The sequence below is a fragment of the Xyrauchen texanus genome, chromosome 13 (genome assembly GCF_025860055.1).
Source record: "Xyrauchen texanus isolate HMW12.3.18 chromosome 13, RBS_HiC_50CHRs, whole genome shotgun sequence".
Classification (NCBI taxonomy): Eukaryota; Metazoa; Chordata; class Actinopteri; order Cypriniformes; family Catostomidae; genus Xyrauchen; species Xyrauchen texanus.
In genome coordinates, this window is record NC_068288.1 from 23,656,706 (window position 1) to 23,683,351 (window position 26,646).

The 26,646-nt window shown below is 37.4% G+C and overlaps 1 protein-coding gene across 4 annotated transcripts in view; it reads right to left on the bottom strand.

Annotated features, from left to right (window-relative positions):
• Nucleotides 1-26,646, bottom strand: part of LOC127653871 (PEX5-related protein-like) — a 155,923-nt gene that overhangs the window by 13,176 nt on the left and 116,101 nt on the right. For all 4 annotated transcript variants that reach the window (XM_052140668.1, XM_052140672.1, XM_052140670.1 and 1 more), the window contains 4 exons: nt 23,748-23,843; nt 13,471-13,587; nt 12,691-12,834; nt 10,460-10,530 (listed from right to left, as the gene is read on the bottom strand). In XM_052140668.1, the coding sequence (XP_051996628.1) occupies nt 10,460-10,530; nt 12,691-12,834; nt 13,471-13,587; nt 23,748-23,843 (428 nt within the window). The remainder of the gene's footprint in view (nt 1-10,459; nt 10,531-12,690; nt 12,835-13,470; nt 13,588-23,747; nt 23,844-26,646) is intronic.

The window sequence follows — 26,646 nt, forward strand, 5'->3', positions numbered from 1 at the left end:
TCTACCTACGGAAAACTCCATCAGATGTATTCATTCTAATCTAATCTAATCTGATCTAATCTAATCTCATTTAGGAAAAATATATGTAATACTTATCCTCCCCACCCCCTCGCCCTCCCTGCCTCCTTCCAGTCTAGATAAGACACTGGCTGCATCCAAATTTTTATACTTATACTTCTATACTATATACTACACCAGTAGCATATGGTGGACTTATGAAATGGGGAGGCACAGTGCCATCTCAGCATTCATTTTTTTTTTTTAAATATTAAAGTCCAATATGAATTCTTATTTCAGTTCCAGTTGACATTTAAATAACTTTCAGGTGAAACCCATACAAATCTGAAATCTGATTTATCACAACCTATGATATAATAAAGAAGGCCTGCATAAAATACATAATATAAAAAGTGACATATTTGGCTTATAAATGCAACAATATAATAACAAAATTCTAAAAAATGGCTGTTGTTCTATATGTAACATATACACTTAAATCAGTTTATTATAATCTAATTTGTATAGGCTATGTAAATATATGCCCCCAAAAATGTATATTATATACAGTATGTCAATTGCCATATGTCAGATTTATGTACGGGAAGGCATATGATATACTTTTTTAACTTACACTGTAAATGAACATGAAATACTTAATTTTGTATGTTAATATTAACACTATTTATTAAATCAAGTCAAATCAAAGTCTCCTAAAGTGACAAAAATGATGTATTGTTTTATAATTATAATTTTTTAATTGCCTCAAAAACAATATCAACAAGAATATTGCAACAAGCAAATTTCATTATATATATCATCTGTTCGCCTATTATTTTTACACTTATCTTATTTTTAGGATCATCCATCATCTCCTCCTTTGTAAACAACACAGGGTTTGTGATGACACGTAGCTGTACCTTTAAGAGCGAGCGCTCACTAAAAAGCATGTCAGTCACATACCATTTAAAATTTCAAGTAATTTAAGTTCATTTTGATTTGGATGTGACCAAAAATGTGGTTGTCTGTTTATTTCTGTACTTCCATCAGTTCGTCCCATTCATAGCGATCTGCAGAGACAAGCTGTGAGGACGAGAGTATAAGAGGCAGGCATTATTGGATTCATTGATTGACATTTTGCTCACCCGAATTTTTTAGGAGTTTTGCCTCCCTTGCCTACTCTGAAAAATCACCACTGACTACTGTGTATGTACAATGTACTTCAATGGTGAACATGGTAAAGTACCGGAATATACTTCTGAGTAAGTAGTAAGTTAGTATGTTAATATCGGGACATACTAACATGGCTTTTTGCCATAAAAATACAATAGACTACATCGTTGCATACTTTTATTGCTTCATATTTACATAACTTTTAGGTTCACTCATTTAAAGACAGTGTGGATACTTTGGCCTCACGTTCCTCTTTGCTAAAAAGCTCTTCTGAAACAATAAAAAAAACCTTAATCTTCTACTGTGCACAGGTTTAATAGCAAATTATTGATAGCCAAAAGAGCATGTACAGATCCATAGTTCGAAAATACACCATATATACTATAGATTTCTAAAGGGATTGTTCACCCAAAAATGAAAATTCTCTCATCATTTACTCACCCTCATGGCATCCCAGATGTGTATGACATTCTTTTGCAGAACACAAACCTTATTTGAAAAATATATGAGCTCTATAATATCTAGAACTCAGAAGGTCCAAAAAGGACATAAAGGCTGCATAAAAGTAAACCATATATCCATAGCTTATGAAGCAAAATTATAGATGTGGGTGAGAAACAGATAATTATTTAAGTTATTTTACTATAAATCTCTTTTTTTTTTTTTTTTTTTTTTTTTGGCGATTCACATGCTTTGTGCATATTGCCACCTACTGGTCGGGGCGGGTCAAAGGTGAAGATTTATAGTAAAATAACTTAAATATTGATCTGTTTCTCACCCACACCTATCATATCGCTTCTGAAGACACGGATTTAACCACTGGAGTCATATGGATTACTTTTATGCTGCCTTTATGTGTTTTTTGGAGCTTCAAAGTAGGGATGTGCAAGAACTGCTGACTAGTCATTCAACAACTGACTAGTTGATTAGTGACATTGAATAGTGATTTCTAAACAATAACAAATAATTAAAAGGTTTTACTTTTTAATTTTAATATTTAAGTCAGCGTGTTTAAATTGGATTTATTGTAGTTTAATTTTTTTTTATACTCACAAATACTATTACATTTAGTATATATATATATATATATATATATATATATATATATATATATATATATATATATATATATATATATATATATAGTATAAACATTATTTTTATAAATCTGACAGTTTACCTCAGCTGTAGCCCAGATAGCAAAAAATGTCCGCACGGCTTCTTTTTGCCGCCGTCCCCAAGCTGTCGGGGATGAAGCGTTTGGCGCCGAATTCGTCACTCCCATTTCTTGCAAGATGCCGCCTGCGGTCAGACGGCGGGCCGCCCGCTTCATTTTCTCTGGCGGTTGCCTCGCGGCAATCGACCGCGGCCGGCCGGCGGCAAGCCGCTTTGAAATAGCCTACAAGGACAGCTTAGACTCTCAAAATCGACCAGCCATGTTGGCTATTATGATTTTTTGCTCCAAAGCCATTAGGGTTTATAACAGATTCTTGACTCTTGATTCCATGATAAGGTAAGGTTTAGGAAATGACATTTAAATTACTTTGAAACTCTGAAGCGATTATACAGTAATATATGTAAAATATATTGAATTATTTGTGCACAGGTGAAAATTGTTTACATTTCTTTGATTGATGCACATTGAGACATGCAATAAACCAAAAATAATTCCTTTTTGTAAAACTTACTTGGCAATAAATATCTTTCTGATTCTGATTAGGTTTTAAAATAGATATTTAATACAGGGTATGAACAATTTAGCAGAATAAATTGATGAAGTTAGACTTTTCACCAATGCCTGTATCAGTGAACAGTGAAAGACATCTGCAACATGGCCAAAATATCGGGTATACTTTAATTATTTTTTATTAATTTGCAACCATGGTGATGTCTATCATAAACATGAAAATCCCTGTTTTGACGTGAAGGATAAACTCAATGAAAAAGCGAAATTATCCTCTGGTTTCACAGTTGCGCAGAAATTTCGTTTATGTCTACATTTTTCCAACCTCGATTTTTTTTGTTATTTTACCTTTTACAGGTTTTGCAATTATGACCTGTACAAATGTTTAAGAAAGTGTTAAAGTCCCTGTAAAGGCAATAAAAAAAATCTAAACGCATTATAAATGTTAAAAATGTATTGCTAAAACACATGACAAAGACTGAACTGTGAAGTTCCGCTGTCGCCAAATCTGTTTCCGGTTTACTTGCGCGTCGCCCAAAATGTCTTTTTACTCGATGTCTCCAGAATCTTCCGAAAATACTGGCGTCAGCGATGTTCATCGCATTGTTGATGCCTGGTCCCCTGCTCCGACAAGCAAGAGGGACAAGGGCTTTAAACTCTACATATCGAGTTATCTGCACAACTACAAGGGTAAGTATTTTAATCTAATGTGGTGTGCCGGCAGATAGCGGCTAAGCTAGTTCGCCACGTGTTCATTTTTAATGTAACGTTAGTATAGAAGCTTGTTTTTTCTTAGTTTTAAAGCAGACTGTTTGTTAATTTTTGTGATAATTGTGATATCAATTATATTAACTTGGTCTCCTCTCAGTTTCTAATAAAGATCAGGGCACAGGTGAAGTCACTGTCAGGGCATTGTGCTACAGGTCCATGAGAAAATCAGAATCAGCTTTATTGCCAAGTATGCTTACACATACAAGGAATTTGTCTAGGTGACAGGAGCTACCAGTCAACAACAATACAAACAATACCAAAAAACAGCAGCAAGACATAGGTAATTAAAAACAAAAAAGAACACAAAATAAATAATTATACATATTCGTACATACACTCACCTTCATACATACCCACATACACACACGTAGTGCAAATCTAATACAATCTGTATATAAAGAACAAAAAACAGTATATTATGTACAGAGCAATGTAAGTAAAAGCAGATAAACCTCACAGTTTGAGTGTATGGTGAAGCTAGAATTAATAAGACCGCAGTTATAGGCTTGTTACTTTAATAGCCCGATGTTCCTGGGGACTCGGCTAAGGTTATTCATGTTTAATGTAACTCAAATCAAATGAAAACAGTTATTGTAGGCAGGTAAGTTTCCCTAGCTGGTCCCCTCTGTGTAAAATGCGTTCTTATTCAAGTTTTCAACTCAGTCATTCATTTAAGATGCAATCTTGTGTTATAAGTATTAGGCTATCATGATTATACAGTGAGCAAGCTATATAAATAAGTATTTAATATAATAAAAGTGTAGAGCAACAACCGAGGGTGTAAGGTAAAGGCTGAATATTGTAGATTTATTACAATATGTTGCATGTTTGAATTAAAATACCTGTGGATATGCAGGAGCACACACTCTACAAAGGCCTGACTGGAGATTTGCCTGATCTATCCGTCCTTCAGGTGAGTAGGGATATAACAATAGCACATTTCACTGTACAGTATGATATATCAACCAAAATCTGTATACCAATATTTCATTTTCTTTTTCCTCCCTTTTACAAACAAATATTCTGCTTCAAAGAAAAAAAATGAAATTGATGTTATCATAAGGGTTCTTCATCATGAACTTGTATGCCATGCATAACATACTGTGGATAGAAATTACAGGGAAAGTTACTGGTATGATAATTGTGGTTATATTATATTACTATTATATTTAGTGTATTGCTAATCAATATATTGTTACTTCCCAGATGACAGCGGCTCACTTCAAGAGCAGGTGAAGCAAGTTGGGACAATGTTGAAGACATTTGCTCGCACTGGGCAATCAGGTACAACTTGCAAACAACACCTGTGGTTGTTGGTTTAATTCCCACTGGGGCCACCTGTACATGTAGTAGACCTAGATATAAATGTCATAGTTTAGTAGTTGAAGGACCAGGACTGACTACTTTATTCTTTTATTCTGGGAACCCCTGTAGGTGCAGATCAGACCCTAATGCTGCGACGTCTTGGAATTTGGCGATGTTGTGCGTAGCATGGACGGCAAAATGCTATGCTGCAACGTTTCAGTGCCAATGTGTCTGTTGGAGAGTTATCCCTGCCAGGGGATCTGTTACTCCCCCCTAGACACCCAGGAAGATTTGGTGTTGCTTGACAACAGTTTGAGGCAGGATAAAGAGCTCCAGCAACGATTTGTAAGTGTGCCGATTTCGTTTATAACGGTATAGGGTAATCTAAAAAGTAAAATTAAGATCGTACACTGCATATTCTACAGTCTGAATCCACAGCCTGTCACATTTTAAATTTATGAGAAGCTTCAGAGAAATGTAATTTGTAACATGTTTTTTTTTGTATTTTCAGCTTCGGTTTTTGGCAATCAAATGTGGGAGGGACCTAAAGACAACCGTGTAGCGAATGCTTCGGAGTATCTTCTCTAATCACCTTTCCATCAATACAACCTGGACTGGTGTAGGGGATAAAGCATGTTTTAGAGACATGTTCCTGAAGACCATTGTTCAAAGTAAGTTGGATATTTTTTTATATTTAAGTAGATGTGTATGACCTTATGCCATTCAAATGGAATGACAGATCTTTATTTTCTACAGGAGCCATCCGGAAGAACCCGGCAACACAGGATGCCACTGATGAGGCGATCCAGGTTAACGTTACCTGAAAGGAGCATCTGAACATGAAGGTGGAAAAAGGCGCCGCACAGCTGAGAGGGACCCACAGCCGACCCCTTAAACCTAGGCTGACTACTGACACCCCAGCATCACTGACAACTGGAACCCTTTCTTTATCCTGCAGTCAGTAACATCAAGACCCCTAAAAAAGCCTGCTAAAAGTGTCAGACTACACTCACCCAATCCACGCTGTTCACTGTGGAAATTGCTCTTTTTTTTTTTTTTTTTTTCTCGTGACCCTGCTTTGAGGGCAGCTCCTTGGATGAATATGGGATGGTTTGTCCTTTTATACAGGTGCACGAGGAATCACTGAAGATATGCCAATTTGCACTGCCTCATTCTGGAGGTTGGGGAAAACCGGTGATTCTTAGCCCACTACGCCACACAGTCCCCAACCTCTCCAGACATTCTGATTGGCTGTGTTCTCTACAGCCAGATTTTCTGCTGTTAATTATATTTATTCCCACTTGTTGTCATGTGTAAGTTGAATGTCAAATTGTATATTATACCTGTTATCCTGCACATTCCTTGATACCAAAGATCTCAATTATTTCATATACAATTTGCTGCTTATTTCATTGTTACAGTGCTTAACTATTCTATTTTTAAATATAGCTTGTACATCCTAGATTATACATCTAATACTTGATATTTGCACATTATCTGGTATCAAATATTCTACTTACCGTGACTTTAGTATTGGCTTATTTCATTCCGTCAGTGCTTAACAATTATATTATAGTTTGTAAATCCTATTTCATACCTCTGATACTTGATATTGCACATTAACTAGTACCAAAAATTATACTTTCATTCCATCACAGTGCTTAACTGTTATTCTATTGTTAAATATAGCTTGTAAATCCTTGTGCCACAGGTCAGCATTGTAGTTATAATGGTATATTCTACTCCAGAGCTTTACTCTAAATTATTACCACTTAACCTATTGTTAGAAATGACTTGTAAATATGATGTTATACCTCAATTTATTTGGTATCCTGCACTTTCTTTGGTACCAAATATCCTCATTGCTTGTGTTTACTGGTAATTCTTTTCATCCCAGAGCTGACCTCTTTATATTATTAACAATTATTGTAAGTGTTACAATAGTGTTTTTAAAAAAAAGAAATTGGAAACCTGCATGTTCTTTTGTGTGTGTGTGTGTGTATATATAATGTTTGTATTTTTCTGTTATTTATATTTCAGTGATCTGACATCTTGTTTCAATGACAGTTACTGTACTTTGAAATGTGGAATTAAAACGGCAAATGGAAATTTGTCTGGTTTGATCAATCATTATTCTTGATAAACTGCATGCTATATATATATATATATATATATATATATATATATATATATATATATATATATATATATATATATACACACACACACACAATAAGTGGCGGCAGATCGCTCTAAAAAAGCGTTTGCCTCCGACGGTCTGCCTTCGATATAATGGCGGCGGAGCTGCGGCTGGCCAGCGGGCCGTCCGCGTATCGAAGGCGGTAGGAAGGCGGCTGCCGCTTAAAAGCGGCTGCCGCCGGCGGACCGCCGTCAAACGTGTTTGCGATATCGCCATTCTGCCGCTTCTACTGCCGTCGGCGCACCGCCAGCTATCTGGGAGGTGGTCACATCGTGGAAAACAAAAGGTTTCACAAAAGTGAGAACTCATGTAGTATGCAATATTTCAAAATAATGTCAGGATAATGCCAATAATGCTCAGAATGTCATGGATGTGAGCTCAGAGTCAGAGGTAGAATCTTTATATTGTGTTGAAGAAGCAAAAATGGAAAAGCAATAACGGCCATCAGTTGCATTTTAAAAAAATTATTTAGTGAGGAATACTACTCAAACACACTTAGCTTTGCCAACCTACAGAGCTGGAGATAGAGTATATGATGAAGATCATTGCATGGATCCAGACCAGAACCCTCTCCAATGGTGGATGAATGCAAACAAACACAAAAGAGTTTAGCCTTTGGAATTCATTTATGAATTTTAAGTAGGCTAAATTTGCGGCTCATTAAATAACATTACTGTAACGTTTGGCAGGAGGAGGCAGACGAGGAGTGAGGATCTACACGCGGGTTTATTAATCAAAAGTGAAAACAAGACAAACAGGAACAAAGGACAGGAGGGCACAAGAGGCAAACAGACAGTCCAAGGGGGCACAAGGGGCAACCAGACAGTCCACGGGGGCACAAGGGGCAGACAGGCAGTCCAAGGGGGCACAGAGGGCAAGCAGGCAGTCCACGGGGGCACAAGGGGCAGACAGGCAGTCCACGGGGGCCACAAGATGGGGACTGGGTCAGGTGGCCTGGGTGCTGGCCAACTGGGCAAGGACAGGTTCAGGAGGCCTGGGAGGCGGCCACAGGACAGGGACAGGTTCAGGAGGCCTGGGAGCTGGCCACAGGGCAAGGACAGGTTCAGGAGGCCTGGGAGCTGGCCACAGGGCAAGGACAGGTTCAGGAGGCCTGGGAGCTGGCCACAGGGCAAGGACAGGGTCTGGAGGCCTGGGAGCTGGCCACAGGGCAAGGACAGGTTCAGGAGGCCAAATGGAAATTTGGAAGTTGGCCACAGGACAGGTTCGGGAGGTCTGGGAGTCAGCTTCAGGAGGCGGAGCTGAGGGACGCTCAGGAGGCGGAGCTGTGGAAGACGGAGCCATGGGAGGCTCTGGAGGCAGAGCCGAGGGAGGCTCAGGAGGCGACATCGTAGAAGGCTCAGGAGGCGGAGCCGAGGGAGTCGGTGGCGTAGAAGGCTCTGGAGGCGGAGCCGAGGGAGGCTCCGGAATTGAAGCATCAGGGGTACACGAGCAGGATGAACACGGCAAGACAGGCACGACATCTATTCCTCAACATGAGCAAACAAGGATTGACAAGGGAATGGAGGAACAGCGGGGTTTAAATACACAGACATGATGATAACAAAACGACAATCAGGTGAGAACAATGACAGAGTGATGAGGGCCGGGAGTCATGGGAATTATAGTTCATAACAAGTGACAAAAGAAACACGGGGCAGACAACACGGGATCGTGACAATGACATTATTTCATGCCTATGTAAGTTTACTATTCTATAACTGTTGTTAGGGCTATATTATTAGTGTTTTATTTTCATGATTTGTGCTCAGTTTATACAACCGAACACTATTTTAACACATGCTGTTTTGGACATTCTCTGTGTTAGTACTATTATTTTTTATTTGTTTATATTCACATTTATTAATTTTAGTTGTTATGTAATGAAGACACGAACAACAAAAGGTGTTGGCATAACATGCATATAAGGGTGAAAAACACTGCAGCAAACAAAGCACCTTGAAGCAATGTTCCCGTTGTTTCATACAAAATCCGTAAGTCTCTTTTTTAATGACTTTGACAGTTTTGTGCACACAAAGCTTATAGTTATTCAGTTATTTATTTTTAATAGCCTATCTGTTTGAGGCAGTGTTCTTAGCATCCACAGCCTATTATTAAGAAAAGCATCTGATTGGTGTCTTGTGGAAATTACTCCAGCCTAATTATACAGGGCTTTATTGACCAACTAATCAACTAACCCTCACCGTAACCCACCGACTAGTCAATTTTAAAATGAGGTAATTTTGCACATTCCTACTTCAGAATTCTGGCCACCATTCACTTGCATTGTATGGAACTACAGAGATGAGATATTTTTCTAAAAATCTTCATTTGTGTTGTGAAAGTCATACACATCTGGGATGACACGAGGGTGAGAAAATGATGAAAGAATTTGAATTCTTGGGAGAACTATCCCTTTATTTAGGACAGATAGTCTGGAAATTGGGATAAGAGATTGTATGGAGAAATCACAGACAATACACCTTTTAAAAAATATAAGAAAACAGATTTTACACATTATAAAACTAATTTCTCTCCATAAACGTGACAAGGATGCAGGGTATCTTGAGTGTCGCTGGTGGTTAACACACATAGATTGGTGTTTTCACCCCCCGGTTGCTCAAAGGAACGTTGTATGAGATTATGGCAGGCTGTTCCATCTGAAATGAAAGTAATCTCCCAAAGGACTCCATGCTTATGAAACGCAATTTTAATTGGATCACCGGGTCATTACTGTAGCTCTTTATCTCGAGCAGGAGTGGGCACAGCAGAGAGCTTTGTCTCATTTGGTGTCACAGATAACCACATGGAATTGTGTCTGATTCAAGGCCTGTGTGGTATTCTTCGAGTTGAACTTCCTCTCTGTGCCAAACTCGAGGAAACATCTGGAAGGTCTTGTTTTCATTACCCATTTTAAATCTGGAAGAGCTAGGGCTGACAAATTAACTTAAACTTGTCTGGCCATTGAGGGTGATCAATTTATTCTAGTCTACAGTAGGTAAATTCCCCATTATGTACAAGAAGGCCAAGTACAAACCAGTTCAGCAGTATTCTAAGGGGTCACTAAGACCGAACACATTCTTGCTAGCAGAGCGCAGCAACTTGAAAAAAACCCTCTGAAATATGTGGCACTCCTGAGCTAAACACTGAAAAAACAGCAAGAAGTGGCACAATGGTAAAAAATCTAGTGCCACTTACACTGCTTTGACTTTATTATTTTGCCTTTAAATCCTTTAACATGGTCCTTAGTGTGTTGACTTAACTATTCCAATCAGCCCTGTGTTAGCTCTGTGAATCCTATACATAGGATTTATGTGAGGATCTTTCCTTACCTCTGGAGGGAGACAATTGCTGCCTGCTCATTCTCATTCTCTGCTTGTGTGGTTCCCAGCACCAGCCAAGCCTGAAAAGAAAATAGGTATTGAACAATGAGCATTGGGGTTATTACTTTGACACCAGTGAACTCGGTTCTATTTTGTAGGAGCTATAGTGCTGTGGAAAATAATTTATTCTCAAAGGCCTGTGACAGAGACAGAGAACACAATGTTGGCAAATAACTTAATGGATTTGTGTTACCACTGCTTTGAAATTAGCTGTTGTTGACGAGACATTGGGCATGCTGTATGTTCCCAGAAACACATGAAGCCAGTACTCACTAATTCTTATCTGAAGTTTAGGATTTTGGTACAGATGCACTATTGTGCCGATCGATATGACAGCAATCTTGGATTTATACTACCACTCAACAGTGTGGATTCAGCATTAATCAAAACTAATGTTTAAGTTACTGAAAAGGTGCGGTCACACTGAGCCTTTGCACAGACATATTGTATTCCAAAGGCATAATAATGTCATCTCAATTGGATTCCACCAAATCAAAAATTTCACTTTTGAGATTGGTGAACTGTAAAACATGAATTCGAAGCATTGACCAATAAGAAGTTGCTTGGTTTGACAGTGACCTCTATGTGGGCAGTGCTTTGTAAATAGCCCTGAATATTCACAACCAAAGAGGAAATCATTTTAGTGGTGAGTTTCTTATAACTTCACTCTACAAGAGTATAAAGTGCCCCAAAAAGAAACTACTTGGCAAGTTTTTGCAGGCTTTACTTGCTTAACATATGTCCACACTATTTTTCAGATGCTGAATTTTGCTGTGGATGGTTAAATGTGGCTGTGCCAGTATGCACTATTTATAGTCTTTCTTGGTTTATTTATTCCATTAATGAATGTCCAATAACAGGGGGTTTACTGAAATACAGTGAGTAGTGTGGTGAGGGTCACATGATCTCAACAGGGTGGCCACCATGAGGTAACCTGCTCCATGTAGTGAAAATAGCTTTAATTAAGCCACTGGAGTCTTCATCTCATGTGAGTGTACATGATATTAAACATATTTTTCAAAAGTACTACTCAGTTAATTACATTTAGATCGTTGAAATGAGGGAAAAATTATTCCATGCTCCTTTAAGTAAAATTCATAATGTGATTCATATATGCTACAATTCCTTTAAGCATTTGTAGGATTATGAACAATTATTGAGAAATACGCTTATTAACTGTGCAAAGATGGAAACTGCTTTTTAAAAGTCTCTTGTGACATACTAGAAAATGCATTAATGAGCATTATAAATAGAATTTCTTAACATGGTTGGCTGTGTCTGTCATTTTTTTTTTATTTGGCACAATACAGTGAGTTTAGCCTACTTATGAAATTTCAGAAAGAAAAATCACCATTGAAAAACTACTTGTTCTGTAAAATTATCAGGTAACATTCATCTTTTTTTCCATACAATGAAAATGAATGACTGAGGTTGTCATTCTGCCTAACATCTCCTTTTGTGTCCGATGAAAAACTGAAAGTCTTACAGGTTTGGAACAACATAAGGGTGAGTAAATGATGATAGAATTGTCATTTTTGGGCAAACTATCCCTTTAAGTAATGGAAAGTTTACAGTCCTGCTTACAAGTTTGTAAAATCGGCAAGATGTTTTTCATGTTGCAAATTAGAGAGATCATAAAAAATTGCATTCTCTAACTGTGCTCTTAATTTTGCATAGTACAGTGAGTTTAGCCTACTAGATAATTCTGAAAGAAAAATCACCCTGAAATGCCATTTGCTGTTTAATACTATCTGTAACATAACCTTTTTTTGGAGACACAATCATTTAGAGGAGGGGTGATTTCAGGAGCAGAGAGATGATACTATCTGGGATATAACTGAACTATTAGAGGTTAAGAGAATTAAGCAGCATTAATTCATCTGAACTCTCAGTTTCAGGAGTGGTAATGGTTTTCCATCAGTCACTGTCAAGTGCGATGTCAAATAAAGAGCTCTCAGTGAAAATTAGTGATAACATGGAACCCCCTTCCCTAGCTAATCATGCCATGATCTGTGAAATGTTCAGTCAGGGTGAGAACTAAACAACCACTTATCACTTATATAGAAGGCAGTCAGGGGTCTCTGATTGGCAGAAAAAGTAGCTTACTGTTTTCAAGCTGTGCAAATGTTGATTTGATGAAACTACCTGGCTTGCTTTTTTTTATAACCCCACTCCCTCACCTCAGAATCCTGAGGGTCCTGCAAGACAGCTGCTTCCAGAAGCAGCACAGCGTTAGGCAGGTCTCCCTCTCTCGACTTCCGTGAACCCTCCTCAAAAGCATTAGGCCAGTCTTTGAAAGGGTTATCTGTATGGAAGTAGTATCCCTTAGGAAGATATAATAGAAATAGTAAAGTAATGGAACAAAAATTAAAGGGACAGCACACACACACACACACACACACACACACACACACACACACACACACACACACACACACACACACAAAAGAAAATTCATTATTTTGTCACCCTCATGTTCCAAAACCATATGACAATCTTCTGTGGAACAGAAATGGAGATGTTTGCCAGTATGCTAGTCACAATTCACTGTAATCACTTTCCATTCAATGAAACTCATTCTACCTAATGTCTCCTTTGCACTCCACAAATAAAGTCATACAGGTTTGCAACAACATGGGTGAGCGAATTCATTTGTGGGTGAATATATTGTTAAGAAATAAAAAATTACTATATTACTAATTTTGAACAGACCAATTTTGTAATTTTCAGTGTCTTCTGAAATATACTAAAATAGAGGTTATACAATCTCTTCTGGGCAGTCCTAAATAAACAAACAAAAAACTATTTTATAGTCTGGTAAAAACAGATTCTTCAAAGGGTATGTTAACTCTTGAGGACAAGGTTTTACTTAATGAAAAATAATATAAAATATGTTTTAGCCGATATAAAATAATACAATTTATATTTCACAATTTTAATGTTTATTGTTTCACCTGTACCTTTTCATAAGGAGACACATTGGAGGGAATCTGTGGGCACTCATTCTCTGTTAGCCAGTTCCTCCGAGTGAGCTCTTCCCATTCTGCTTGCATCTTATCCCAAAACTCTGTGTCTGACTATGAGAAACAGTTAGCCCAGAGTTAGATTTGGGAAAGAATACAGAATGAATAGCAACTGTATGTGTTCCACAGTATAGCACAGCTGGTGAAAATACTTCTTTTTTTTAAATTTTTTTTTAAGTTTACTGCAGTCACAGCAATAACGTTTTTCAAAATATCAAAATTTCAGTCTTTAGTTGAGTCACTGCAGATGTGCAGCATGACTGTCTAAAATCTGTATCAACAAGCTACTGAACTCCCTGTACTCAGCAATCTGAATAATGAATCACTGTATATGAATATTGATGGCAAGAGGAGACTTACACAGCCATGCAGTCATTCAACTCACAGCCATCTAGACCACTCGAGAATCTAATTTAAAGGGATAGTTCACCAAAAGAGGAAAAATCCCTCATAAATTTACTCACCCTCATGCCATCCCAGATGTGCACGACTCTTCTGCAGAACACAAACAAAGGTTTTTAGAAGAATATCTCTAGGTACATAAAATGCAAGTGAAAGATGTCCAGGCCTTTGAAGCAACAAAAAGGAGATCAAGACATCATAAAAGTAATCCAAACAACTCCAGTGTTTAAATCAATGTCTTCAAAAGTGATCCAGGTGGTTTTGCATGAGAACAGACAATTTTTTTATTTTTTATTGTTTACTGTACATCTTGCCATTGCATTCTCTAGGCACGATCATGATCATGCTCGATTACAACCACTTCCTAGTGGTTGACGCATGCGCACAGCACTAGATGGCGCTATAGGAAGTGTAATCAAGCTTGAAATTCTGATCGCCAAGGAGACTGCTGTCAAGATGTACAGTGCAAAACAAGTTACATTTTGGTCTGTTCTAACCCAAAACCAACTGGATCATTTCAGAAGACATTGATTTAACCACTGGAGTTTGATGGATTATGTTTATGCTGACTTGATCTGCTTTAAATGTCTGGTCACCATTCACTAGATTTGAATGGACCAACAGTGCTGAGAAATGTTTGTTTGTGTTCTGCAGAAGAAAGAATGTCATACACATCGTAGATAGCATGAGAGTGAGTAAATGATGAGAGAATTTTCATTATTGGGTTAACTAACACTAAGTATTTTTGTGTTGTTTTCCAGCATACATATCTAAACATGCTTATAACAAGATAAATGTTCTTGGGAAGCAAAATAGCATAAGATATTAAAACTTGTTTTCAAATCTATGATCATGTTTACTTGGACACCAGAAAGCAGTTTATTGCGAGTAAGCTGCTTAAGGCTCGAAATCGGTGTATGCATTTATATGAGCTGTAAAAGTGCCATAATCTTTACTCCCATATACATGCAGATCCTTCAGTAAGCAGCTTTCTCCACAGCTTTCTCAACATAAATTCCCAACCATGCCATGAATAAATAACAAGCATGGCATCCGAGGAAGACTTTGCAATTTTATTCTCTGTTGCCTCGCTTTATTTCGAGATATTCCGGGGTTGTTGCTATGTTTGTTTCTATCGCGACCTGCAGCGGAATTGCGCTGCAATAGCGGGGTTTCCTTTTTACGTAAAACTCCAGGATTTCCCTAATGTATGTGCTCCTATCTATGAACGAGAGGGACAGTCGATATTTTACATTGGTGTGTGTAAATGGGTATATTTTATAGTGTATGTGCTTTTCCCACTGTAGTCCCAGAAATGTTGAATTCTTTCCACTGTGTTGACTAGTTGTTGGGATCCATCCTGTGATATTTGTTTTCTGGTCTGTTAATGCACATGCAAACTCCTCAAAAACCTGTAAGAGCACTGCTAATGTGTTTACATGGCCACATAAGCCATGTTCTCTGTGAAAAACCCAGGTGTGTTAAACCACTTTCTCTTAATCCCTTAAACAGCGTAAGTAAATCATGTTAATTATATGACATTTCAGAACGCCACTCTCTGCAAAGATCCTGGAATTAACTGTTTTCTTAAGTGCATGTAAATGTGGTCTACGTTGAATTAAGTTTATTTATTTTATCCCATTAGTACATTTATTTTGAATGAACCTTACAAAATGTTGTTAGATTTACTTGCAGAATATGATAAATGTGCCAATGGGGCAAATTATTTACATTCATTCAAGATATTTTCTCTGTGAGCAAATCTAAATATCTTATGCAATCTTGTTTTGAAGATGTGTAGACAATTTTACTGGAAAATTAGCCAAAAATAATGGAGAAATAGATTTTATTCAGTGTTGATTATGATGCAGAAAGACAAGATGGTTTATTTTGAAAGTTTAATAATACACTTATTCCTTATCAGTCGATACAGTTAATGAGTCCCTGTATCTCCACATTACATTCCTGTTGAAAGAGAGCTGTATACTTTTCAGAAGGCTTCATATCTTGATTCCCTCAGAGACTAAATTCATGATGAGGGTTTTCAAAGAATGATGTGTGACTGGAAGTTGATGAGATGCTATTTTGTTCAATGAGACATCTTTTGTTAAGGAGATAAATGCCCCTCCATGTTTTCCGGTGGCCAACAACTTCACTAAGTGGTCAATTACAGTTATTCCCCCCCACACATTTCCCCTCGATAGCTCAGCACAGAGAGAGTCCAACTAGTTAAAGTTCAAAGTTGAAGACTCATTATCTCTCATCCAAAGAAATACTGCCTGAGTGAACTTTTTAATCGCCATCCTTTTTAAAGGACATCCTTCAATGAACACATTAGAGACATTTTCCAGGATTCAATAGTTTTTATCATAATTGTTCTACAGTATGTGCCTATATTGGAGAGTCACAGTAACATAAGCAACATTACACTTCCATTAACAACATTGGTAACCTACATAATGCAATTACAAAAGCACACTATTTGTAAAAATTGCACAGTTGCAGGGAAAGGTATCGGAATTTGCCTGGATTTTTTTCATAAATTGACAAAAAGCTGAAAAACAAAAGATGCTGATTTGACATTTTTTTTGTTTATTTGTTCACTATGCTCTTGCTGTCTAATCCAGGCATTGAAGGTGGCCAAAACATCATGAAGTTATTAATCTAATAAATTAAAGCTTTATTTTTTGCCTATAGTGAGTGTTGCACTGCCTCTTTCTCAAAGTATTTTGTCTTATATTGCTAATACATTTTGATCTGAAATGTATGGGCATTTTTTTAGAGAGCAGCGGTGCTTCCAACAACAACTCCAAACTTGTCTCAGTAGCCTAGTTTACATCCACTTTTCACGCTATTTTGTTATTGACAAAGAGAAAATGCGTAAAAAAAAGTTTGGGAAATTTGCCGCCTTCTGCCCGTTTCCATTAAAATGGCCTTTTATCACAAAAAATGGTGTGCATGATGACGTCATGCCTAAAAAAACACTTTGCCGCATACGTTTTGGTTTATCGCAAAAGAAATCTGCCCTTAAGCCATTTTCATACAGAATTGTGTGTTTATCGCTAATTGTGTACCTATTAAAATGGGGAGAGTATTGAGACAATTCATTTAAATTAGGCAGCTAACTGTCATTTTAATTTCACAAATAAAAGCAATCAGAAGACTTTCAGAAGACAGAAGTTGCCCTTCTGATAGGAATTTAATATCGGTCCTGATGTTGCACCTATAGCAGGTTGCTGCTACCTGTTCCGACCGTCGAATCGTTGAATCGTCATGGCCCTGTTCAAGTTGGCAACCTGCACCAAGTATTGGGGGAATATTTCAGTCTTAGTATAAGGACCATCCATCAATGTGTATTTGCTGTGTGCACAGCTATTAAAGAAACATTGATGCGGTGTAATATCAGGGTTTACGTATATGATACATTCCTGATATTCAATAGGCTATTTTGAACAATCAACTAATCCAAAGCATTGCCATCACAACTGCATTAAGTCCCGCATATTTCTCCAGAACTTTTAACGACCAGTTGAACTTGATTGTCATAATAAAAGCGTCATAATATTATTTGAATATTATTCTATTATTTTGAATGCTGTGGAAAAGAAACTTTAATAAATAAATTGATGGGTACCGTGATTAAATTAAATACGAAATATTTGTGTTGACACTCCTGAAAGTTTCATGTTTGCAGCATCGGATCTGTGTCTATGCCGATAAGATCAATCCATAATCACATACAATAAATTTGCTTTCAAGGATATATACCTTGTTGTCATGATTAATACAGGCTAACGATTGGGGTGGATTCATGTGAGACTCAATTTTTTAGTTAACGCCAATTTTCTCTACAAAAAGTGGTTCAAAATTTCCATCAGCTTTATTTTGAATTTTCTTTTGCAAAAAATCATTGGGTGGAAACGTAGTTAGTGAAAAAAAAGTTTCATGGTGAGAATAATGAGAGCTTTGGTCATCCCCTGAAGCTGTTACTGTGTAAGGACCACAGAAAAGCATTCCTGAACACCCCTGTGACATTAGTTTTCATTCAAGGGAGCCACTCTTCCTTTACAGTTCTTTTAGCTCAACAGTAGTGTTGTTCCCTTGAGAGAAAGTCTGAGATACAGCTTTATATGTGCAATAAAGTCTGGTATGTTGTCAGGAGTTAAGCAGGCCATGACAGAGGCCTTAACGGGTACACTCATTGGGCCAGTGCTCTGCCTTCCTCATTTTCAACCAAGAGACTTATGGTCAAGGCCATCCAGTTCCACTGGGGTGAGAGACTCTTTTATAATTGGTTGCTGTTTCTCAAACAGAATGCCCTTTTTTCATGAGTCTTGAGCCCTATATTTCTAATTGGACAGTGCACAAGTGTATAGTTGCTGAACAGCTGGTATGTGCTGTTTTCATTACATTGTTATTGCAAAGTAACAGCTTCCACTCCTCTGAGAAAGCTTTCCACAAGATGTTGGAACATAGTTGGAACATAGTGTGGAATGCCACACAATTAAGAAACTTTTGGTATGATGTATAAGATTTGGCAACATGATGACAAGGTAAGTTGATGTTATTTCTGAATGTGGTTGTACATTGACATATTCACCTTATTCACAGCAGCACCATAGTTTTTAAAAGGGATGACTACGAGGCTTTGCGGATAAACTTACAGTCTCTTCGATGGACTATACTGTGGTTTTGGATAATTCCACGGACAAAACATTGAAAAATATATTTCTAAAAATATTCAGAAGACAAAGAACTCCAGACAACATGAGTTGTGGAAAATCAGATGTGATCAAGGAGCTCAAAGATGACTTAAGCGTGAATAAGGTCTATTAGACCCTTTATGCAGAGTTACTGACAAGTAATCTCCCATCATATATTTTTGCATTGGTTTAAATGTGTTTACCTTCTCCTTTCACGTGACTTATAGCGTGTTGTGTCAGCTTGGTGGGAGACCCAGGTTCTCGTCTCGCATTGAAACCAGGAATCACGTTTGCATAATCCGAGATAAGCACGACTTGTAGGTCCAATTTTCCCTCTAAGATTGAATTTTTACTCCACTATTGGTTAGATTCAGGGCTGGGGTTTGGGGGTACAGTTAATAAAATATGATTTCCTTTTCACTGTAATGTTTAGCTTGCACTGCCCCATCCTTTAATAATAGTGTCTATGTTTTCATAGTGCTGTACATTGAACTCTTGGTATTGGGTGAATGATTACTTGACCTCTTTAAATGATGTGTAGATCAGTGCCTGGCATTAAGAGTTTGCCAGGTAACGAGTGAATGTTCCTCAAAAACCACTGATAGTTTATAAACTACGTCTATATAAGAGCGATGTGGATAGGTTTGACTTGCAGTCTGCAATAGAACAAAAGGTGAAGTTGGGGTGGAGGAGGGATGCAGAAGATTATTTTAACAATTCTCTCAAAGTCTAACTCATTAATTAATGGGCAAGTAAATATATTAATCTCATAATTATAAACTAAAAGAGGCCAAGGGTCAACTCATGCTTAGAATGATAAAAAAGCCCTAAGGCACGCAATTAAAAAGCTAGATAGTACAATTTTGGTAAAATAAATTCCAAAGAGCTTATAAAAAACTACTTCTGACAACAGAGTTTGATATATGCATCAGAAAAATAAAGGCACAATTTAAACACAGTTAGCGCCAATTCATAATATGAAATACTGACTTATATTTATTATTATTAATTAATATCCATCATAATTACTTCATTGCCAGCAAAGAATATTTGCAAGGCAGAAAGAGTGCAGAACACAAGGTACCATGTAAAAGCTTGAGTTTTTAGCTATTATAAAGTTATTATTTATTCAGAGAAAGGAGAGACTTTTCTTTTTGACAGTTTGGCTTGTCAAGCATATTAAACAGAATTGACAAGCTGCCAACTCCTGCTGTTAAAACCAATGGCTGTTATTTTGCATCATCTAAATCTGACATCTTAGGAAGGATAAGAAGATGGGTTTTGAAGTTGTGAATAAGTGCAATTGCTAATCTAAAGCTTGAATCTCCAATCACTGTTCTTACTTTTTTAAATAAGGTTTGCATAAATGCAATAATTGTGTGGAAAGTATGAATCACAACAGGCTAAAAAGTGCAGAAGCATGGTATTTAAACATTCTAAAATTTATCCAAAATGTGATTTATAACAATGAATGCATGGAAATAAACTCTATAGAGAGGACACTCAAGCTCACGTAAATACATAAATCAAACAAACATTTCTGCTATTTTTGCCATTGAGCACCCCAGATTTGGCCTAGAGCCTATTTTTACCTCTTTTCTGTTATCTCTGTCTGTTTCTAAATACAGCAGCATAATTTCAGTTGTATTCTGTTTCCTACATCCCAAAATTATCCTTCCCTAAAACTGATGGGCATCAAATGTACTATATTTTCCATCTAGCATCTTTATTCACTGTTCAGTAAGCAAAAGGCAGACCAGCGATTCTATATTTCAATTCATTTTAGGTTCCAAGGTATATCTCCATTGTGGACTCCAGCTAGTGTCTAGGACTAGCCGCACTGTCCTAGACACTAGCTTACTGAACAATTTAGATCCCCATTCAGCTAATAATCAGATTAAATATATGCAGTTGGGAGGCCTAGGGGGGGCTTGAGGCAGAAGTGCAGCTCTCAGCGTGTAGGCCAGTGTTCCTGTAATGATCGAAACCCAAGGATGGTGATATTGATCAATCTTCCATTTGTTCCCATTGCAGCTCTGAGAATGACTACTTACTGTATTATAAGTCCTGCCCACTCTCCACCCCCTACCAAACTGGATATCATCTCAGTCATATAGCTATAATGGGCACTGACTTGAGGGCAACAAAAGGCATAAGATCTTGTTGTACTCTAAGGATTCCTCTCACTTTTAGATGCCCTTCCCTTCTTCTCTTTCCTCTATTATTCATCTGTTCTTAAAGATCCCCCATGTTTTTTGCCCTAAGCACTCTGTCTCTGCAACACATGTAATATAATAGCTGATTCTTAAAAGTGCAACAGCAGATACTCATCAGAACAAAGAAATAAGCAATGTGAACTCTTAACAGTACTAAGCACTCTTATCACATTGTGGTGGAATACAAGGCCTTATTCTTTGATTTGCAGGTTTGTGAATTAGTTTGTGAATTGGAGACCGAAAATGCAAAACAAAATTCAACACTGCAGGACTTGCCATTACAAGATGGTCTCTTCCCCATGCAAGACTGCTCAAAATATGAATATAAATGTAGCATGAGTCAGAAGAATTTATTCCTGTATGAATGTTAGATATTGTGGCTAGATGTTTTGTTTTACCTGAGCGACAGGCCTTGGAGCAGTTTATTCCAATGCTTTAGTAGTTGTGATCACTGAGGCAAAGGAGCTGAAGTTGGATAGCAGGGTATCCAGCTTAATCAGCCCATATCTAGTTTCTGTAAGCACAATACCTTCTCGTCTGCCACCTGACTGGCTTATTCTCTCTTTTCATTGGGCAATAGAAAGTTATTATATGGTTGAACTTATTCCATGAATAACATTGGTGACATTATAATCAATGAATAATTGAGTAGGGCTAATTAATGTAACATTGTACTCGTGATAGCAGAAGGCTTGTACTAAACTCTTCCAATGTCAGACAGGTGAGGCATTGTTAAAAGAGATGATTTTCACATCAAAGGGCATACTTACATAAATATAACCTTTTATATATTTAAACTAAATATATAAAATATTATAAAAAAATGTTTTATGTTACCTATACCACAGTGTGGCAACAACTAAAAGTAAGCCATTCATAAGTTGACTTCCCAAGTGTAAACACTAATTCTAGGGAAATTTCCATGTTTTGTTTGTATGAGTGATCTGATGTCAACTTTTGGCTTAACCAATGGATAAAGCTTGAGGAAGTTTGGTAAAACAATGCAAGATAAGGGGCGTTAAGGAAGGATTTTGTTGGGATGCCTGTTTGGAACAATCATTATTGCAATTCCATTTGGTAGTGTGAAATTTTACACTGTTTTGTGATACGTTTAAAAACCCCATGAAATCAAAATGGGCTTTTGTGTTAGTTTTTTGAACATTTCTAATATATTTATAAATATTTATTTATAATCTCATCTTGACTGACACTTATTTTTGTTCAATCAAATGATCTCTAGAATTAATTTATTTCCAAATCATCAACTAAATGCCTATCATTGACCTACAGTCCAAAGCAATACATTTTGCTATTGAATTTGTCAGTCTGTCCGAGGGCTTTTTTAAGGATACATCTATGTACACATGCATCAGACGGACACTTTTGGTGCATTTCACTTTGGTTGTGTTACGTCATGACAGCAGCATTGTTAGGACACTGTGTCAAGTTAAATCTAGTTTTAAACTTAGAAAAAACAAGTCTTGAGACCCCTGCATTTGGAGTTGTGTTCCGTCCAGCTGTGTTTGAACTCAAGAACGCGTCCTCATCTTGTACTGTCTGCTGTCAGTAATGGCACTTTTCCACTGCACGTTACGGATCGACTCGCATCAACACTACTCACTTTACATTTCAGAGCTTGCATTTCCACTGCAGTTTAGTGCCCCTCAATGTGGGTGGGATTATACGCTGATCGTCATAGTTGCGCCGCCTCTACTGCGTGACATCATCTTAAATACGACTCAAACATTACTGACCATAAACAATAACATGACCGCTAGCTGTTAGCTACAAGCTCATTGTGCTGCATAAAGCAATTGTTGCATGGTGATTTTACACAAGTGTAACAGTAAAATTGGCCTGGTTGTTTTAGAAGCAAGCTTCCAGTAGCTGGTCAACTAAATAAAGTGAAGCTTTCAAGCAGAGCATAGAGTTAAATGTACCATCCTCCATCGTGGCTGAGTCCAGGGCACTCTCCCTCCCATTGCTCGCCGGTTAAGATAGCGTCCATTTGGTCGAACCATTTCCACTTTTCCTTGATGGCTCTGTAGTCACTTTTCAGTTTGTTTACCTTTTCCTTACACTGCTGGTAGGTCCGGTGGTAGCCGTGTACGGCCAACAGCTGATACATTTCCTGAGAGACTTTTTCTTTTTGCTGATGGTCCACTCACTAACGAGTGGACCATCTGCACCTTGTTTATTGACTATGGCGTGGTTTTGCGCACAACCATTTCTTTTTTCACAATTTGAAAGTGACATGAAGAAATTATACTATTATATACTATTATACTATTATATACTATACTATATTATCGCTGTTGCAAACTTTAAAACTAGCGGGTTGATGTCCCGTGTCGGAAATCCAGTGACGCTGGTAGTGACGATTCTCCCTGACCAATCAGTGATCTGCAGGGTTTTGACGTCACATTTAGTATCGGCTCGGCTCGCTTGAAACCTCAACCGAGGTGGTACTACAAAAAGGTACCAGGTACTATCCACAGTGGAAAACCCCCAAAAAGCGAGCAGAGTCGAGTTGAGTCGTGTTGTACCATGCAGTGGAAAAGCCCCGTGAGTGTGGTTTGTTGCCTATACAACTGTGCATTGCCTATATGGCTGCAACTGAGCTTACTACCCCCTACTGACTGAGACTTGTGAATGTGGTACTTCAGACTTGAATTGCTCAGATTGTAGGAATATTCCTAATGATGGTCTAGGGCCATGATTCATTTAATTTAAACAATTTACGCATTATTTTTCATATAATTAATCGCACTGGGTTAATGTGTTACATTAACAGATATAAAAATGTATTACAAAATTTGAATAACATGTTTAAAATAATGCAAGAGGAAACCATGAGACAGTGGATGAATGATGACACAGATACATTTTTTACCTCTACTGCAGCTTTGGCTCTCTCAAACTCTTCCTCCAGAGACTGGTTTCTGGACAGTAGTGTGCTGCCCCACCTTTGGTCTTTGCTTAAACGGCCCTGTCAGACACACGCACACAGGGCAGAAGTCAGTGAGAGTGAGTCAGACATCTCTCAGTCTCTCTGACAGGAGAAAAGGCCCTGCCCTTGCCAACCCTAATGCCAGAGGCAAGGAGAAATGCCAGCATAGCAGCACAGGCTCTTCTAGTTTTCGTTCTTTCTTTCTCTCTCCCTCTCTTTCTGTCTGTCTTTGTGTCTCTGTTTCACACACACATTCTGTTACACTCTTTCGAGGTCCCGCTGTCCACATTCTCACACACATATAATGGCCCTGGACTGGCTTGTCATACACAGCGATTTGCCCTTTCAAATTTTTTCTCTGTATGCAAATCTGAAAATAGCATAGCAGGAGACTTTTGCTCAGCATAAATTGTGATATGCATCACTTCTCAGCAATATACACCTGAAGACATGCTTCACATGCGGAAAGGCCATTCATTTTGATTGCATTGCTGTATGTGTACACAACCCAGCAACAGAAATCAAGCTTACTGTAAAATAAAACACAATGGCATGATCACAATTGTTTTGTTTTCTCAAAGTAATAAAATTATCATCTGGAGAGGGTTTATTCCAATTTAAAGTGTGACATATGGCCATACCATTAACAATCGGTACCTTCTGTTTACATTTGCTGATATGCTAGGACATTAAAGGTGAAGTTTGTAATATTTTATGTTAAAAAGTTTGATATGCAGAGACAACTATAAGTAAGCAATTCATAGGTTAATTTCTCTGAAAAGTGTAAACACTTTGGCTTTGTGGCACAACAAAAGCATTGCTCTGTTTGTTTGAGCATCCCAACATAGCAGCATTTACTCAACCAATGGCATGAGTTTGGGATTGGACTATCTGATTTTACAACCAATTACAGAAGGGTGAGTGTTCAGGAAACCGGTTTAAAAACAGTTGTTATTTTTCCAATTCCATTTGCTGCCATTAGTTGCACAGAAATTACACTTTTAGACATTAAAGCAAATACTTTCAAATGCATATGATATGGTTATCTTTGTTTTATATGGTTGTAAAATTAAAGCTGCATGTCATTTTAATGAGTAGTGATACCCTTTAAAATTCACTCTCTGTCTGTAACTTTGCATATTGTTCTTAGGTCACTCTATGTGTCAAGTGCTGAGCTATTAATGGAAACTTCCATTCTCACAATTCAATTCTCAGCATAACTAAGCCTTCCAGGCAGACTAAATCAAAGGAAGATGATGAGGTATTTTCCACCTGCCTCATTGGATATTAATCAATTACCAAGATTACCAAGTTAAACAGATTTCATACAGGAGGCTATAATGGAGGCCTTAAAAAAGTACAATTGGTCTTTGATCATTGTGCTTGTGCAGCCCTGTATGATTATATTTCATGTGCCCCATCAGACCTTGTGTTAGCGTGTCGACAATTACCTTTAACATTACACATTCCATTTTCACAGCCTCTCATGGTGGAAAGACCATTTGAGCTCAATCTTTTAGAACCATTTAGTTAAGGATTGCCTCATCATGACTAGTTTTAACAGATGAGATGAGATCTTTAAAATGGGTCAGACAATTTTTTGGTACTCAATATAGTACAAAATATAGTATGTTTTGGCAAATAAATGAATAGATTACAGCAAGTATAAGCGCTAATGCTTCACACTTGTCGAGTCATTACCTTAATTTGTAGGCAAAACAGAAAGGCTATTTCGTCATGGAGTCCTTCTGGAATTTCAATTGGATTTTTAGAAGAGGGATTTTCAATTTATTAATAAAATAAGATCTGTGGTAAATATTTCTCACAGAGTTTCAAGTTTTGTTTTACAACATAAATTCATACCTTAAACATGAATTATGAAGCCTCTGTACTTTTTTAAATCATACTGCAAGCTCCTATCAAAGAACTACAACAATTGTTCGATTTGTCGAAACTCTCATGCTTTTGGTAGTGTAGTCCATATTTAGAAACTTGTTAGCATCGATTAAAAATGTTATTTGAATTAATTACATGACATGCAGACTAATACATGAAATTACTCGCTATTATTCGCATATATCATTATTTGTAGAGAAAGGCCCCAAAATAAAGATAATTCAATATAAATTATACATAATTATTTAAATAATTATAATTATAATAATTCAGATATTCAGATATTAATATGCATTATTATGGCAGACAAGTAAAGCATTGATTAGATAACATTGTTTGTTTTATTCCCATATCATTGAACATAAACATACAGTCGACAGCAATTCAATTTGTATTGAGTCCGTCAATCTGTCCTGCAGCAGGATGTGTTCTTGCATTGCATCTGTACTAGATGCTTTTAGAGCGTCTCACTGGTTTTCAGCATCATAAATGCTGCCTTTCTAAGATGCTGTGTCAAGTTAAAAGTATTTGAAATGTAGAAAATCATGTCTCAGGATCCTTGAATTCTGTTGTGCTTAACCCAGCTGTCAAGAAGCATGCTGTGTGACTGGCTCTCATTCTTTGGCTGTGCTAATTGTGAGGTTTGTTGAGGTGCGCTGACTGCCCCCTGCAGATGGGTCTCGTAAAAAACACATCCTAAAATACATACTATTATTACCGGAATTTACGTATGGTCAGGGGGCATGATTAATTGCATTAATTGACAGCTACAACTTACATAAAAAAAACACAGCTCTGCCTAAATTTACATTTGAGGTATGATTGTTTTGGCTTTCAGTCACTGACAGCAAAGGTTCAGCAACCCAAATGAGCAAATCAAAATAACAAATAAAGGAGGCGTCTACTGATGGAGACATTACATTTGGTGTTATCTTATAAATGGAAT